At 42.7% G+C, this 16,766-nt stretch overlaps 4 protein-coding genes across 6 annotated transcripts; 2 read left to right on the top strand and 2 right to left on the bottom strand.

Annotated features, from left to right (window-relative positions):
* The first annotated feature begins 394 nt into the window (after positions 1 to 394).
* Positions 395 to 2,731, top strand: LOC124415074. 2 transcript variants are annotated; one of them, XM_046896351.1, is made up of 5 exons: positions 395 to 431; positions 1,037 to 1,176; positions 1,298 to 1,422; positions 1,587 to 1,729; positions 1,839 to 2,731. In XM_046896351.1, exons 1-5 carry the CDS (start codon positions 422 to 424, stop codon positions 2,324 to 2,326), a joined length of 906 nt encoding a protein of 301 aa, XP_046752307.1. In that variant the 5' UTR covers positions 395 to 421; the 3' UTR covers positions 2,327 to 2,731. The 2 variants fall into 2 exon arrangements, with proteins under 2 accessions (XP_046752307.1, XP_046752308.1); XM_046896352.1 differs by lacking the exon at positions 395 to 431 and having other exon boundaries at positions 1,053 to 1,176; positions 1,302 to 1,422.
* Positions 2,732 to 4,064: 1,333 nt separating this feature from the next.
* On the top strand, positions 4,065 to 10,789 carry LOC124415070 (exosome complex exonuclease RRP44). Its single transcript, XM_046896345.1, has 14 exons — positions 4,065 to 4,314; positions 4,410 to 4,580; positions 4,667 to 4,824; positions 4,900 to 5,105; positions 5,205 to 5,434; positions 5,529 to 5,804; positions 5,982 to 6,266; positions 8,453 to 8,690; positions 8,788 to 9,046; positions 9,131 to 9,374; positions 9,462 to 9,682; positions 9,894 to 10,062; positions 10,155 to 10,436; positions 10,542 to 10,789. Exons 1-14 carry the CDS (start codon positions 4,261 to 4,263, stop codon positions 10,692 to 10,694), a joined length of 2,946 nt encoding a protein of 981 aa, XP_046752301.1. The 5' UTR covers positions 4,065 to 4,260; the 3' UTR covers positions 10,695 to 10,789.
* LOC124415072 (arp2/3 complex-activating protein rickA-like) lies at positions 6,261 to 8,458 on the bottom strand. Its single transcript, XM_046896349.1, has 7 exons — positions 8,124 to 8,458; positions 7,879 to 8,058; positions 7,621 to 7,784; positions 7,387 to 7,505; positions 6,994 to 7,292; positions 6,648 to 6,927; positions 6,261 to 6,536 (listed from the first exon to the last, which is right to left on the bottom strand). Exons 1-7 carry the CDS (start codon positions 8,180 to 8,182, stop codon positions 6,402 to 6,404), a joined length of 1,236 nt encoding a protein of 411 aa, XP_046752305.1. The 5' UTR covers positions 8,183 to 8,458; the 3' UTR covers positions 6,261 to 6,401.
* Positions 10,790 to 10,957: 168 nt separating the features above from the next.
* On the bottom strand, positions 10,958 to 16,366 carry LOC124415071 (acyl-CoA synthetase short-chain family member 3, mitochondrial). 2 transcript variants are annotated; one of them, XM_046896348.1, is made up of 12 exons: positions 15,980 to 16,366; positions 14,217 to 14,382; positions 13,428 to 13,717; positions 13,218 to 13,314; positions 12,878 to 13,086; positions 12,552 to 12,780; positions 12,348 to 12,458; positions 12,074 to 12,273; positions 11,840 to 11,985; positions 11,514 to 11,734; positions 11,226 to 11,403; positions 10,958 to 11,151 (listed from the first exon to the last, which is right to left on the bottom strand). In XM_046896348.1, exons 1-12 carry the CDS (start codon positions 16,083 to 16,085, stop codon positions 11,053 to 11,055), a joined length of 2,052 nt encoding a protein of 683 aa, XP_046752304.1. In that variant the 5' UTR covers positions 16,086 to 16,366; the 3' UTR covers positions 10,958 to 11,052. The 2 variants fall into 2 exon arrangements, with proteins under 2 accessions (XP_046752304.1, XP_046752302.1); XM_046896346.1 differs by having other exon boundaries at positions 14,217 to 14,385.
* Between the last annotated feature and the right edge of the window lie 400 nt (positions 16,367 to 16,766).

Below are 16,766 nucleotides of genomic sequence, written 5' to 3' on the forward strand. Positions count from 1 at the left end.
ATTGACTGCAGAGAAAGAAAGAGAGAATAAAATGAACGAAAAATCAACAAATCTTTAAATTTTCATTACCCCCCTACGGCATACAAATAATAGCAATAAATTATTCTCAAACAACATTTGTAAAAGAAAAGTCGTTTCCTTAGTTTCTACCGTTTCTACGTAGGGATAAACCCATTCTACGTTATATCCGTTTCGCGGTAGTATGCAAATCTTGTACGGGATCGACCATATAGAATATAGAGACTCTCGCTGCGACTGGCGAGAGTCGACAGGCTGATCGTCGAAGTAGAACTCTCGATAGAGTTCAGGCTGCGATCCAACTTGGGTCGAACGGCAATTGCCAAGTGTTGAACTACCTAAACCAGCTAGACTGAGTCAGACGACGGCTGGACGGTTAGACACGAACGGCTCCTCGATCATCATGGCAACCCGTGAGTATATTACTTAAGCTGATTACCGATTAGAGAATGAGAGAATCGACTGGAGTGTTCAAGTACAAAACAAGTTTGACATTGATTCGTGATGTGACGATGATACGATGCAGCGGCGACGTCTATCCTTGATCTAAACTGTATCATCGCACCGTCTCGATGAATCTGTCACGGACAAATCGCCGATCATACTACTCGCTGATTGTCAGCTTTAGTAAATAATAAATAGCTAGGATCAATAGTTCGATTATGTGAATAAAACTGAGGATATTATTCTCTCATGTTTGCCACAATCACGGCAAAATTTAACGAAGCTTCGTCAAGCCCGGCGCACTTCGATGCATGCAGCAACGTATTATATTACTTTCGGTCTTTTTTTTCCCCCTTGATTGAAATTCCACCCACCAAAACCGGATTCCTAAACGGTGACTTAACTTTTGTTCCAATTCACGGTATATATAATATATATACTGCGCAGTTTCATTGTCATAAGTTTTTTTCCTCGTTGTATTTCATCCGGCTAAATGATGTTTGAGTTCTTTTTTCTTTTTTTTAGTAATCCGCTCTGATTTGCTTCTGACCTTTAATCTTGTTTTCATTCACAGTTAGGTTCAATACAATCGACAGTACGGAATACAGATACTTTCCTATAACAAAGAAGAAAATTCGACTGAGCGTAGCGGCAGCCCATGACGCAAGAATAGCGCTAAGAAATCATCTGGGAGAGGACTCAAATGTTTACGAGGTAGGCGATGGCTGAGTAAAAAAAAATGGCATGGTCATCGTCAGGGCTTGTGGAACTAGAAGCGTCTTTATAACCGAGCGATGCGTCGGATAAGAGACACTAAAAATTTTTTTCTCCTTAGATAGTCATCGGAGGATGGGGCAACAAAATGTCAGCTATAAAGAGGAACAACTCAGAGCCAGACGTTGTCGAGGCAGAAACAGAAAATATATTGAGTAGTGAGGCGCAGAGTCGTTTCTGCATCAAGTAGGTACAAGAAATTGTGTAAGAAACGTCGAACGGAAGTTTGACAAGTTCATTTGCAATTCATTAAAAATAAGGAATGAAATGAGCAAACCGTCGAAATACCACCGCCTCTTCAAATTGGCTCAATGAATTCAGAATGCGATTTGAACACGATCCCATCACAGGTGGTGGTGCGATGGGCTTCTGGAAGTAATTTGTCATGACTTTGGCGATGTCCGAATGACTTACAAAGACGACGAACCGTTTGTCGTTAACTTCATAGGGTTCAGCACGGCATGGGGCTCGAGGGGAGAGTGGATCGTTGAGCGTGAGTTGACTTTCAGCCCTTTGAAATACACGAATAAATCCAGCAATGTTCAGAACTTTCCTTATAGAATAATAAGATAAAATTCAACATTTTCATTCATTCGTTGTAGACTATACCGCCTCTCTACCCGCCGTACGTACACAGTTAGCTGCGACATGCAATTATTGGATAGATTGCAATTCTGACGAAGGATTGCCCAGGAATGCGATAAGCGCTTCGGACGACGGACTCTACATAGGCCGAGCTCGGCACAGTAACACCGTAACGCCAGGCAGTGTCCGAGGAAGAATATGCAGCCTAGCATGGGGTGGATCGACGCATCATAAAAAAGAGTTCCAAGTTCTGTGCCATCCCAATGTGGGCTGGGTCAGAAGCTGGCAGGGATCGGTACCTCTGTACGCGTTACCCGGAGGTGAAACGGAGGACAGTTATGCTCTGTTTGTCGGCAGAGTGCTCCACGAGAATATATACTACGTAGGAAAGATACAACCTAATCATCAGGTCTGCTATATACCTCTGAACGGAGGTGAGGTTGCTTTTACGGAATACGAGGTGCTCGTTATTGACGAAGATGCGATAGAGTATGTCGGCAGATAACAAAGCGGAATACACTTGAAGGAAAATGTGGTGAATGGAAAATATTTTGCTGCGTATATTTTACAGGGGCTAGTATCTCGGAGGTTTTTCAATTTCTCTAGCATCGTAGATCACTGCTTGGCGATAGTTGAGAAAGAAACTTTTAATTTCCTTTTTGGCTAATTTTTTTTTCATCCAATATTTAAACGAAGAATTTAATCGTTTGACTATTGCAGTTTTCTTTGAGTGTTTTGAAAAATTTTCGTTACCGTATGTGTTACAAACACGTAAAGAGGATCTCAAAGGATAGCGGTCTCATTGCAGTGCTTTGATAATTTATCTGGGGATTCGATTCTACCAACCGATTGAAAGTGAAATTAGTATATTGTGTAACAAGTAGGCAAATTTGGTTCTTGAGGGCGAAGCGTAAGTTTGCAATACGAATTGTAGGTGAGCCCAAGTCAAAAACACGCTTGCATTACATGATTACATTCAAATATGTGAAATTGTTTATTTCGTGATATCATAATCGTTTAGTGCTTCATTGGAAATTCATCATCTGAATGCTTTTCGCATAAAAGTGTGATATTTTCTCAGATTCGTATTCAAATATAATACCTATTACGATGTAAGAAAATATTCTATCGGTTGAGATATGTTCCCTTGAATTAAGAAAAGTTGGTGTGCGTATACCTTACAAGTATTACCGCACAAAGTCCTAATTAATTTGCATATGTGATACAAACATTGACATAACTGTGTAATATATATATATATATATATATATAAATGAATATATAATACGTGTAAATATAATATAAATATACATTTTGAGATATATAATAAAATGATGTATAATTTCTCCAACAAGGTCTCTCATTGATTCGTCATAAGGCAGTAATTGCTCGGTAACAAACTTACGGTGATAACTGGACTTTCATTTCGAATGAAATGGAAATAATAAATGATTTTTATAATTTTTTCAGCACAATCTGAAATGTTCGAAGACAGATACGTACGAAAAAGATGCCTAAAACCGAAATAATTTAGTAGCAAACAATTGATTACTCACCTTTGAAAATCAAGCAAGAATTCGAACGTGCGTCCAGGCTGTCATGAGGTCGTCCCATTTAGTCCTCAAAAACTGGAATAATCCGTTTGGAATAATCCGAGTATCACTAGCACTTGATTTCACTAATTGTAAGGCACAACACACGACTCGGGAGAAATTTTTCGACGATGATCGCGTCGTAACTTCGTGTTTAACGGTAGGAAGCTCACAGTATCACTGTTTAGAAAAAAAAACAACGGACTATTCGAAAAAAGTCGAGGGAAACAAGTGAGCGCGATAAATTGTTTGAAAGTCAAAGGAAACATCGAATAATGTATTTACTAAATTCCACTTCTCAGTATCCTGAGCTAACTCGTAATGATTATCACCGTTATCAAACACACCGGGCACCCATATTTCACGGAATGGAATTCTAAAATTCACACTTTTACCGGAGTTTGAAAATTTCGTGCGACCCGATCGAATGTCGCGCGACAAATGAAAGTCGGTCGGTCACATGATGGTAACGTGACTCGGTCACGGGATCAGGTCACCTGACCAAAACAAAGCAGCTCAGTTTAGTCGATCAGATTGAGAGTAAAGCCCACTGATCCATACGGCTTACGGCTTACTCTGACACAATCAAAGGATAAACAATCTCTCACGATGCTTATGATAAAGAAAAAAAATTGAAAAGTTTCATTTTCAATTTTTTTCCTCACAGATTTTTATCTAGGTTCAAATTCATCCGAAAAGATAATCATGAACATTCGGAGAGCTATACCCGCATCGTGCTAACTCCGTCTCCATTCAACTCCGTTATGGTCAGAGAGGTTATGTGACATGTGGACCGTCGGCTGACGCTCACGCTAGAGGAAGCAAGAGTTTCAACTTATTTTTCAAAATGCTGACTACGAAAACATTCTTCAGAAAAACTAAGAGGGGCAATATTCTCAAGGTTCTTTTAATCTGTAGTAAACGATGAGCGATGTCACACGTGATTACGAACTTCTTGGGGTTATGTTATGTTATCTAATTGCATTTTTTACACAGATTGTTAGAGAGCACTACCTCAGGGATGATATATGGTGTGGGTCAAATTTGTGTTCAGTGTGTCAACACAAAAGCAAGGATTTAGTCCTCGACGAAGATCCTGAATCAAGGAGTTCGTTATACCCTCAGGGACACTACCTTGTTCTGGATACTAATGTAGTTCTTGACCAGGTAATTGGGCTTGAGTATCGGTCTTTAACAGACTGTCAAGAAATCGAACAAGTAGTAAGATCTCTGTGGTTTTTTTATTTTTTCAGATCGATGTTCTCGAAGAAGATGCTCTATGCAACGTCATAATTTTGCAGACCGTGCTTGAAGAGGTACGGCACAGAAGTTCCAATGTGTACAAAAAACTGAGAGATATTATCAGCGATCCAAAGCGAAAGTTTTACGTCTTCGTTAACGAGCATCATAAGTGAGAATCTTTGACTCTGGAACGAAAAAAATCTCCCGCTGAAAGTCGTTTCATTTTTTCTCTCGAATTTTTCAGAGATACCTATGTCGAACGAGAACCACGTGAGAAAGTAAATGACCGTAATGATCGAGCTATCAGAGTTGCGGCAGCTTGGTACCAGAATCATGTAAATGCGAGCAAAGGTGCTCGTAAAGAAAAGAAAAAGGTCGACGTTGTCTTGCTTACAGACGATGTCGCGAATCGAGATAAAGCAATCAGCGAAGGCATCAATGCTACCTCGAGTAGGTATACTTGCAACGTTGAATTCATCGCTAGAATTAAGGATAATAACATCATTAGATTTCCCAATGTACGAATACTGGCAATTATTATTATTACAGTGCAAGATTATGTTGCATCTTTAACTGACGCCGGATTCCTACAAGACAAGCTGTGTAAGCGGAACTATGTTCTCGAAGGTGAAAGCAAGACACCTCTGTTTCCACCACACTTGACGCCTGCTCAAATTCATGACGGTATAAAGAGCGGGAAATTGCTACAAGGGACGTTCCTTGCATCAAGGGAGAACTTTTTGGAAGGAAGTGTGAATGTCGAAGGATATGAAAAATTTGTGAGCTTTGTTTTACAGTACTTGCAATATTATTTGTCTGCTTTCAATTAGTATCTTCTGAAGTTTGAGACATGGTTTTCGTTTCTGCTCACAGATATTGTTGCAAGGAAAACTCGCACTGAATAGAGCAGTCGATGGGGATATCGTGGCTATCGAGCTATTGCCCGAAGATGAGTGGAGTGTACCCTCGGATTTAGTTATTCAAGACGAAGAAGAAGATCCCAGTGATTTGTTGGAAGATGAAACCGAGTTGAAGGCTATAAAAGTTCCAAAAAACATTGAGAGAACTCCTACAGGAGTCGTAGTGGGCATAATTAGACGAAAATGGCGTCAATACTGCGGTATTCTGCAGCCCAGTCTTGTAAAAGGGGTGAGTTAGCTGCCAGTTAAACGATGGCAATTGATTTTCTCTTGCCACATACGTGTAAATATAATATAAATCTGCTACATCTCGCACAAATTATCACTGCTGCTGAGTCCGAGTTTCAAATTCGAATATCTTACCCGTAACACAGAGTAACAATATTCCAATTTTTTATTATTTCAGAATGTGAGGCACATGTTCGTTCCAGCAGAGCGAAAAATACCGCGAGTAAGGATCGAAACTCGTCAATCTGAGAATCTGAGCAAGCAGCGGATCATAGTCGCGATAGACTCTTGGCCCCGAAACTCTAGATACCCTTTGGGGCACTTTGTCAGAGCACTGGGTAACATTGGCGACAAAGAAACGGAGAACGAAGTTCTCCTACTCGAGCACGACGTTCCCCACAACAGATTCTCAGACGCGGTTCTCAGTTTTCTTCCAAAATTACCCTGGCTGATAACCGAGGCGGTGAGTACTGATTTTTTATTTTATTTAAACGACAGGCAAGCGTGAGTCCTCCCTCCATTATATCCTCTTCCATTTATTTTCTATACTATCGTTCCTTTTTCACCAAGTTCCAAGAATTCACGGAGACACCGCTTGTCATTGATTTTTTCTCAGGGTGTAAAATTCAATTTCTCGAACGTCGTCCGACGCGTTCTCGGCTTCCTCAGCGTTGCCCGAGGTATTATCCAAGGCAGGAAGTGTCGGGGCTGATCGAAGTTCTCCAAAAAGAGCCTGCGAACGGAAATGAAACTTTGGGCGGATTCCAGAGTTTACCGAAGCCTCTTAAATCCCAGTTCACGTCACGGAGGAATTATTTGAAAATATAATTCGTTGTAAACGAACTTGCAAAACCGTTCGCATTTCGTTATGGAACTCGAAGCTCAGCCCGCCAGCCCCGTTGTTGTCCACGTTATTATTGAGCAGAGTAACTTCGTGTACTCCGTTTCTAGCCGTAGTGCTCGGCCCGCTAATTGGAGGTAAAATGTCGTGATTCGTTGGGTATAAATTGGGGGCCAAAGTGCACCTCGGTAGTTCGCCGATCGTCAGGGGTACCAAGGACAGGTCCTCAACGTTCCCGGCAACGACGCATCTTCTCTCCAGATTCTCATCCCGCCTCTCGAGTCTGTTAAATTTCAAAACTTACTTATCTCACCATCAACCCAGAGGCAGAAATCGCCTCGATTCTTACCGGCGACGTCTTTGAATCGACAAACGTTGCGCGTGCGATCTCTTCGGCAAGTGAGACGCCACGAATGGTGCCACAGGACCCGATGCCGAAATCGGCGGTGGCAATGGTGGGGGCGGGGGAGGAGGCCTCGATGGGGGTAATGGCGGGGCGCAGAAAGAGGGAAACGGAAGTGGAATAATTGTCTTCTCCTTGGGACTTTTATCAGCCTCATTAACACCACTCAAGGGGTGAAAAGCTTGCACCTGATTCAGTTTTCGCGTCACCAGGACGCTCAGGTTCTCCAATGCCTGCTGTTTATTCTGGTGATAAAGGGAACGTTATTTTTAGTCGCTCGTATCCCCCCCATTTACATCCCCATTATATACAGAGGTTGCAGCAATTTCTTTCGTTTACTTTTACGTCCGTCAGTATTCCCTCCAATACTTCTGGTTTCTGGGTGTTCTTCACACTTTCCCAACGCGAAAACATCGGCTTATCGTACAGCGCTATAGTACATTCCATTTCCCGTACCTCTGGACCAGATTCAATTATTTCAAAGTTATTTGATTATGTTGTAGGTATATCAACAGATCAACCGGTTGAAGTATAACAGAGTTTTTGATTTATTTCGGTTTTATTTCAACTAACCGTCATCCCGCATTCTTTTCAAGAGCTTCTTAACTGTGATTTTCTCTTTTCTAACCGATTTTTTTTGCGCCTTTAGTTTTTCCACGTTAGCCGCAGCCTCTTTAACTTCCGCGAGTATGCTTTGCAGCTCGCTCACGCTGCTGTCCAACCGATTTCTGAGAATGCTAAAACGATGTATTATAAGAGCTGAATAAAGAACACAGCTTGTATGAGATTGAAAATGAAAATACGCAACGATGATATATAACTAACGCTCACTTGGGGTATTCGTAAGTCACGAAATTCAGATCTCTGACGTTCAGAATGTATTCGATAAATTTGTCCAATTGATTGCAGAAGGGAAAGACGTCTGTCAGTGAAACACTGCGGTCGACGTCGAGGCTGGACCGACTTTCGCCATCTGATTGATGATCATCCATAGTGACATTCATTTTATTGCTGAAATGAAATACCTTGCGCATTACAATTCGGGTCTATTTAGCAGCAGGTGGATTTATTTTTACCTAGGAACCGGTATTGACCGTATAAACTCCCATAAATATTGAGAATGCATGTATTTCATTCGGATCGTTATAGAGTTGCTCCATATCTTGCGAAATGTAACAGCGTTCCCAATCTTGAATTAACAGTCCATTTTAAATTATGTGAAATTGTCTATTTCCCGAATTACTGGGCTAGGAATGATAATTTTCAGTTCAGTTCTTCGGGGTGAGTAAGAATTTTGCCATTACTGGCAAAACAAGAGAGCGGCAAGTGTGTCAAATTTTGGTCCAAAGCCTACTGACAATTATCAACTCGACTGACTCGTCGTTCCCCGATTTTTGTCCCTCAGGATGTTGCTCAACGCGTCGACCTGCGGCATATAGACGTTTGCTCGGTCGACCCACCGGGTTGTACGGACATCGACGATGCCCTGCACTGCCGGGAATTGGAAAATGGGAATCTTGAGATCGGGGTCCACATCGCGGACGTTTCGCACTTCATTCGTCCTGGAACCGCGCTGGACAAGGAGGCCGCGTTACGGGGCACCACCGTCTACCTTGTCGACAAGAGGATCGACATGGTCCCGGGTGAGTGGGTTGCGCAATCGTTTGCAACATGTCTCCTTAGTTTACTAATTCTCTGCCGTTGTTCGCCGATTTTACCTCACTCCTGTACCTTCCGCAGAACTACTGAGCTCGAATCTCTGCTCTCTTCGCGGTAACGAGGAGAGATTCGCGTTTTCCTGTGTATGGGAAATGGACGAAAACGCTAATATAATAGACACGAAATTTCACAAGAGTATCATCCGATCTCGGCAAGCCATGACTTACGAGGAAGCTCAGCTCAAGATCGACGACGAAACGCAGCAAGATGCCATTGCCAAGTCGCTGAGGGGCCTGAATAGTCTGGCTAAAAAATTGAAGGCCAAACGTTTTGAGAACGGGTAAGTCTTACTCATAACTCGTATGACTATTTTATTCAATAAAGTCATTAATATAAAAATAATACCGAAGCGTTATCATTGCAGAGCGTTGGTTTTGGCTTCGCCGGAAATCCGGTTCGAAGTAGACAGCGAAACCCACGACCCCATAGACGTCCAGGCGAAGAAACTAAGGGAGACTAACTCGATGGTCGAAGAATTTATGTTGCTTGCCAACACTTCGGTGGCAAAAAAAATTGTCCAAGATTTTCCGGAGTGCTCAATGCTCAGACGACATCCGGAACCGCCTCAGGCAAACTTTGATCCACTTGTGAAGGCTGGAAGGAACCGGGTTCGTTGTAAAAAAAAGTGTCAATTGAAGGGACAACTACCCGTTTTTCATTCTTGTTCTTTCTATCCACTTTACTGATTCTTTTAGGGCTTCGTCATAAATACTGCCTCCGGCAAGGAGCTCGCAGCTTCTTTAAACGAGGCTCACACCGAGGATAATCCGTATTTCAATACGATGCTCAGGATACTGGCGACTCGGTGCATGATGCAGGCTGTTTATTTCACCAGCGGAATGTTGCAGCCTGAAGAATACTTTCATTACGGTCTGGCGTGTCCGATTTACACGCATTTCACATCGCCGATCAGAAGGTGAGTGGAAATATAAATTTGGTGAAAAAAAACTACGCATTTCATTTATTGTATTCCGTTTGTACCGGGGAGTTGTTATTTTTTCGAATCAATATACAGCTGCTTATGGTCAGTTGAACAAATTTGAATCGCTTGAAAAGCTGCTCGCCTCCATATTTGAATCAATCTTTCATCCGTAAAATAAAAATTTCTGGATTCTCGATTCTCTTAGGTACGCGGATATCATGGTTCACCGTCTCCTCGCCGTGTGCATAGGTGCAGATGCAACCTATCCCACCTTACTTGACAAGAAGAAGAACCACGAGTTGTGTTACAACTTGAACTACAGAAACAGGATGGCCCAGTACGCCGGCAGAGCCTCAGTCGCTCTGAATACGCACGTGAGTCAATTGGAGGAGAGCTCGTCATATCGTGAAATTAACGTACGATTAACGTGGTTCGATTGAATAATTTTTCCTCTTTGTTGGATTAGTTGTTTTTCAGAGAGAAAGTACAGAACGAGGAGGGTTACGTTTTATTTGTAAGAAAAAACGCCCTTCAGATTCTCATACCGAAATACGGACTGGAGGGAACTTTATATCTTAGTAAGAAAGGCGAAGTTTCACCTGTAAATTTCATTTACGACGAGGAAGACCAGAGCCAGAAATTCGGAAACATTGTTTTCCATTCCTTCGATCCAGTCGTGGTCCAGCTGAGTCTTGACCGGTCTAACGTTCAGCACGAGAAGCTTGTATTCAAGCTTGTGAAGCCAGTTGTAAGAGATTTGCTAGTCAACTTATTACTATTCTTATATATCTAGACATATGTTCATTTTCACAATTTATAGTTCATACTTTGATGTTATTGAACTCGGTTGCAGATCCCCGGATTCAGTATACCGGTGGAGTCTGATCCGGAAATGGTTCCGGAATCGAAATCGAATACCGTGCCCAAACGTAAGACGGAAGAAACACCGACGAGGTCGGAAAATTTGGGCGGAAAAAAGGGTAGGAGAAAGAAGCAGAAAAAGTGAGATGAGAGAATCATCGATTCTTGCATGATGAACGATATTGAAGACTGTGTAAAAGCGAATGAAAATATATGGAAAGAAAAATGTTTCAATACAAACGCTCAGGAATTTTATCGTGCGATAAATCTTTTTTCAAAACACCAATCAACACATCTACCAATTTATCCTGTGCCGATGAATTTTGTAATTTTCTTGCACTCCTATTCTCTGTATCGTTTTATTTTTTCTTAAGTTTCAGTACCCGTAACATTAGCCGTACGAATTGTTTCGATTGATCCACAATCGTCAACATGTTTCATCACACAAGTAGGAAGTTTTGATTTACTTGATTAACGAAGCACACTCTGTAAATTTCAAGCCTCTACAACTCTGGATCCGGTGCGTTTATTGCGTATCCAAGTTTTTGAAGTGCCATTTTGATTCCCGTATAGACCGTCGGGTCCTCGATCGTGCTTGGCATCTGCATTAGAGGTAAAAAACGAACAAAAATAATAATTGATATCTGCATTTTGCGGTGTCAATGATTTTTCATACCTGTACTCGCATGGACCTCGCTAAATCGGCTATGGATTTTCGGCATATTTTCCCCGATCTCGTCTTCGGCAGGGCTTCGACAGATGCAGCAAGTTTGAAGGCAGCGATCGGTCCGATAAGCTTGCGAACTCGAGCTATTAATTCCTGGTTAACTTTTTCCTCGTTCTTCGCATCGCCTTCGTGCGTAAATAAATAATAGAAACAAGTTAAGTGGTGAAATGCCTGAACAATTCCACGATAATTCTTGGATAGAATGACGGGCGTCCCGTCTTACTATACGAATACTGACCTCTTAGAACGTACAAGCACAGAGGTATGTCGCCTTTGGTGGGCTCCGGAACACCGACGACGGCCGCATCAACGACGTCCGGATGCCCCAGAACAACGTCCTCCAAGGCAAAGGTGGACAATCTATGCCCTGCCACGTTTATAACGTCGTCGTCACGTGCCGTTACGTAAACGTATCCAAACTCGTCGATATACCCGGCATCCATCGTGTCGTAAAACCCCTGACGATTTGGCAAATATATAAAGTTACGAAAGTAACAATTGGTGAAAATAGTGAAAGAATATTATCAGCTTATTGTTAAGGATGAGAAAACCTCTTGACTCACCGGATATTTTGAGAAATAAGTTTGCCTGAACCGTTCTGGGGCTAAATATAAATTCGACATTGTACCAGGTGGCAAAGGTAACTTGATTACGATTCTTCCAAGCTCGTTTGGAACGGCCAGACTTCCGTCTTCCCGCAAAACTTTAACTGGGATCAAGAATAATTAATATATAACCAAGCATATAATGTTAATGACCGAAGGAAATCATTAAAAAATCATTTGAAATCGACATACCATTGTAACCGGCAAACGGCATCCCTGCCGTATACGGAGGCGGATCCCGATTGTGACCTAAGCCTAGGCAGGGGGCGGTAATCGCGTGTCCGGTCTCAGTTTGCCACCAGTGATTAAATATAGGAACTTTGAAGACGTTTTCCGCCCACGTTTTCGTCTCGAGATCGCAATGCTCACCCGCTATAAATATTGTCTTGAGCCTGAAAACGGTCGGTCGCAATTGGAAATTTTCATGAAATCAAAGAAGTATGAAAAAGGAAATACGGACACTTACGATTTTGTAGAATATTTCTTCCCCAGGGAAACGTCGGGGTCCACTCTCCTTAAGACCCGGAAGGCCGTTGGCACAGTGAAGAGGGCATTGACCCGGTGCTCCTCGATTATTCTGAAATGACGCATTGTTTCGTCGAGGGTCATAGAATTGTCGATACTATGTGTGCGTGTGTATGCGTGTACTTTTGATGTATTCAATGCGAACCTGAAATATTGGCTGGCGTCTGGTGTCCTGTCCGGCTTTCCTTCGTACATGACGCTGGTGATGCCGGCCAAAAGAGGACCGTAACATATGTAAGAATGGCCAACGACCCAGCCCATGTCCGAGGCTGCCCACCACACCGAGTTCTCGTCAGTTCCATAAATGGCTTTCATGGTCCAAGCAAGTGAAGCAATGTGGCCACCAATGGGCCTCTGAATTCCCTTCGGCTTGTCTACACGCAATCATTGACGGACTTAACTCTTTGTTACGAATAACTTACGAAATCAGCACACGCCGTTATCATCAGCAGTCCTTGTACTTTTCCTTACCTGTGGTTCCGGAGGTGTACAATATGTAGAGTGACTCGTTGGCTTCGACGGGAACGCACGGGTGAGGTTTACTGTCTTTTAGCGCCAAATCCCAGTCTATATCCCCGCTGGACAAGGGGGACTCCCAAACGTTACGTCTCTGGTAAATGATACTCCTGGGTTTCTCCACGGTAACCAGGTCCATGGCTTCGTTCAGTATGCTGGTGTATCTGTTACCCAATTCGCGATGTGTATATATCAAAGGAAAATACATTTATCCACCTGTGTATATCCGTACACAATTCAAACACTCCACAATATCCGCTACTCTGTCCATTTTGTCCTAGAGCAAAACACTCACTTTATAAGTTTGTTTGGTTCCAACCCACAGCTCGCAGATATTATGACTTTTGGTTCCGCGTGATCGATTCTGGTTGCCAGTTCCCTCGCAGCGAATCCTGAAAAATCACACTTTCGCTCGTTGAACCTTATTCCAGACAACATTGGTAACGGACTTGCATTCAATCGCATTGAGCATTGCGAAACCAAGGATAAGAGTCTGTCAGCTTACCGCCGAAGACGACGGAGTGCACAGCACCGAGCCTGGCGGTGGCCAATATGGCCATGACGGTCTCCGGTATCAGAGGCATGTAGATGACGACCCTGTCGCCCCTGCGGACGCCGAGATCGGCGAGGACCCCAGCGAGCAGAGAGACCTTCTCGAGGAGTTCGCTGTAGGTGACACTGCGGACGGTCGATGTTTGCGGACTGTCGTGTATCAGGGCGACTTTGTTCCCGCGACCAGCGGCGACGTGCCGGTCGACGGTGTTGTGGCAGGCGTTTATCTCGCCGCCGACATACCTGCAGGCATCGGTGTTCAAAGAATGTTAAACGAAGGTTAAAACGGCGTGTAAGGACAAGGAAGGTATTCCAGGTCAATCTCTCCGACTTCATTTCCTCTGCAATATCTTATAGTCGACTAAAAACTGAACGACATCTATTTTTTTTTTTTATCTGCCATTAAACACTTTAAAGGGGTGAAACCACCCTCCGAATTAAGGCATTTTAAGAGGCGATTTGGCATTTTCACCCACAAGTATGTATATAATATTTTCTAACCATTCCAATTGGAAAAGTTTTCTCATACTCAGATACGAAAAAGGTAATTATCTCGACCAAAAAAAAAATTGCCCCTCGACATGCCTTACTTCGGAGGGTGGTTTCACTCCCTTAAAGTGTTCAATGGCGGATAAGAAAAACACATGTCGTTAAGTTCTTGGTCTAATATAACATGTTACCTGGGATACCTTCTTTGTGAGAAACGGAGGATTACGCGAGAGGGCGAAGCTGATCGGCTCACCACTTGGTATGGGGTGAATTCGAGTCGTCGAGGACCTTCTCCCACGGCTTGCTCCATTCAACGCATTGGGCTATTTCCGACCAGAATTCCTCGGGCTGGTCAATCGATCGTCTGAACACGTCTTCGTATACCGCGTTCGAGTAAAGGTCCCCGTTTACAATGTTACGTCCTGGAAAGTTGTAATTTCGCGTTTTTCAAAAGATAACAATAACGATCGTAGCATAGATAGGGGAGAATTGGGTAAATTGGGTCCCACCGGGCAAAACGGGCTCCGTGTGTTAAAAATCATCTTTAGGCCAAAATAAGAAAAAATTTTATCTTGAGATTCCTCGAAAATCATGTTTTGGTTAACGGACCTGTTTCGCCCGTTTTGCTCTTGCCCTACGTACTACGTTCGGTAGCCGTGTCGTCGAGAGGCCAAGCCGACGTCTTACTCGTCATCGGCGGCGGTATAAAGATAGTATAAGAACGGACATGTGTTGGTGGGATCAAGGGCAGCGCCGTGTGCGTAAGGTATTATAATGCGCGGTCTGGTTTAATATTATCGAACAATGGGCGATGAATATACCACCGCAAGCGAGGACCGTTGTTTCGTCAACAACTCGGTCGAAAGCGGTTAGATTTCCTCGTTGTAGAATTATTCTAGAAATGGGATTGAACAAAAACGCGAGTTGCCCGCGTAACCTGCACGCGCAACATTCTATATTCATGGTTATAAAGCGTTCGACTCGTTTGATAAAATTTCACTAAAAAAAGTTTGATTAGATTTTTCGTCCAACGAATATAATTCGAAGCGTATAAGATCGACGCCGGTATTGGTAAGCATACCGCGAAGCGGGGGCGGAATGAAAAACAAAAAACGAAAAGAGAGAGAAAAAATGAAAATAAAAAACGACGACGAAGGAAATGTTTAAGTTAACCCTTTACGACCACCTTTTTTGAATCGGCTATTCAAGATTTACATTCAATTTTTGATATTTCGCTGTCATTTTTTTTCTGCATAATTGAACTTCTGAGATGTTAATGTTGATGTTTTAAGAGGGATTATGACGATTCCGCGAATACGGTAAACGCTGTCGGTGAAAAAATTTTCTGACAATGAGCTTAGATATGGCCTGATATAATTACATTTCATTACCTATAATATGGCCTTATATAACCTGATATGACCATATATAGATTCATATCTCAATAAGGGAATAAAGTAGGTCAGATCAAGTCATATCATAAAATTATATATAAGTCATATATATTTATACATAATTTTCTGATATGGCCATCTATGGGCCTATCCTACTATAATATGCGCTTATCGAAGAATTTTTCCACGGGTATGAATAAACAAAGTGTTGAAAATGCCTGTTTTTACAGAATAAACGTAATTGTGGGAACTAAAAATGTGGACCTCGGTGAACTTGGCATTCGAACCTAAGAACGAATAAAGCGAACAAAGTCCAAAATAGCGGAACCAATATGGCGGACTGCAAATATAAGAATTGATCTAATTCGTTCATATCAGATCCGCCATTTTGAGTGTTTAAAATTTGTCAGATTACTCAGTTTTGAAATCAGCGACCTCGAGAACTCTTATGTACCCAGTTTCACGGAATTTGACTCGAAGGAATCTATGATCGGAGCACTGAATCGCCGATAAAAAAAGAAATATCGACCGGCGTGTGGATGAAGATGATTCGAATGAAACTCAACTATTATGCAAGTTTGAATGCGTTGCCGGGGTTCTTCCCGCAGTAGTAAAAACTCACTGTCTCCGTTCACCACCCGGTGACCCTTGACGTGGGATTGAAACGTTGTTTTCGCGGCCTCGTCGACCCGGGGATGAACAAATTTACTGTTCACTTGTCCCAGCATCGTCTTCGTCGTCGTTACTGTTTCGTTAATACGTTCTGGATCCACGACGGTGGACGATTACGACTTCGCCAATGAATCCGCACCCTATCAACCCTCCTTTCTTCTACTACCTTTCAAACTCGTATGAAAACGAATCTGTCGATTTCTTGCCAACGATGCCTCCGCTCAATAAGTACATCACAATTGTGAAAATTATATCTTCGATCCCTCTTTTCTTACTATCAAAATTATTGCAACGAGCAAGACGCCAGAGTCGAGTACTGCAGCCCCGCCGACCAACTTCCAACTGACAACTTTTGAAGGAAAGCTTTGCTTAGCACCAGGTGGAAACGCGAGGACACGTGGCTGGGGAGGACGTCACGTGACGTCCATTTCCTGGGTGACATTTCACCTCGAGTGTCCAATGGTCAGCGACTTAATTCAAATTAGTCAATCGCTTACTCGGCGCACCTACGAAGAATTGGTCTTCTGTACCAGTTACGAACGCCGACGTCGCCGACGAAACTCATCGCGAAATTATACTTGGTGGCGATAATTCGGAAAGGAGAAAAAAACTGATGGTTCCTTAGATCGTCATTTCTTTATTAAGTTTATGCTCGATTGAATGATCTGTCGTCCAGCCAGGTTGTAAAACTATTTGTAACATTACTGGTTAGATTCTGCAACATTGATCGGTTAAGG

This window comes from Diprion similis, chromosome 14 (genome assembly GCF_021155765.1).
Source record: "Diprion similis isolate iyDipSimi1 chromosome 14, iyDipSimi1.1, whole genome shotgun sequence".
NCBI classification, from domain to species: domain Eukaryota; kingdom Metazoa; phylum Arthropoda; class Insecta; order Hymenoptera; family Diprionidae; genus Diprion; species Diprion similis.

Bases quoted from the DNA above. Each gene is read 5' to 3' on its own strand.
- LOC124415074 (XM_046896351.1), top strand. The intron at 1,177-1,297 runs GTAGGCGATGGC...TTTTCTCCTTAG, and splicing joins AGGACTCAAATGTTTACGAG to ATAGTCATCGGAGGATGGGG. The intron at 1,423-1,586 runs GTAGGTACAAGA...ATCCCATCACAG, and splicing joins CAGAGTCGTTTCTGCATCAA to GTGGTGGTGCGATGGGCTTC.
- LOC124415070 (XM_046896345.1), top strand. From the start codon at position 4,261: ATGCTGACTACGAAAACATTCTTCAGAAAAACTAAGAGGGGCAATATT. The intron at 4,315-4,409 runs GTTCTTTTAATC...TTTTTTACACAG, and splicing joins AGAGGGGCAATATTCTCAAG to ATTGTTAGAGAGCACTACCT. The intron at 9,047-9,130 runs GTAAGTCTTACT...TTATCATTGCAG, and splicing joins GCCAAACGTTTTGAGAACGG to AGCGTTGGTTTTGGCTTCGC.
- LOC124415072 (XM_046896349.1), bottom strand. From the start codon at position 8,182: ATGAAATACATGCATTCTCAATATTTATGGGAGTTTATACGGTCAATA. The intron at 8,059-8,123 runs GTAAAAATAAAT...ATTTCATTTCAG, and splicing joins CGGTCAATACCGGTTCCTAG to CAATAAAATGAATGTCACTA. The intron at 6,537-6,647 runs GTTCGTTTACAA...TTCCGTTCGCAG, and splicing joins AAATGCGAACGGTTTTGCAA to GCTCTTTTTGGAGAACTTCG.
- LOC124415071 (XM_046896346.1), bottom strand. From the start codon at position 16,085: ATGCTGGGACAAGTGAACAGTAAATTTGTTCATCCCCGGGTCGACGAG. The intron at 13,315-13,427 runs GTAAGCTGACAG...GTGATTTTTCAG, and splicing joins GCACTCCGTCGTCTTCGGCG to GATTCGCTGCGAGGGAACTG. The intron at 11,735-11,839 runs GTGAGTCAAGAG...CCAAATCGTCAG, and splicing joins CTTATTTCTCAAAATATCCG to GGGTTTTACGACACGATGGA.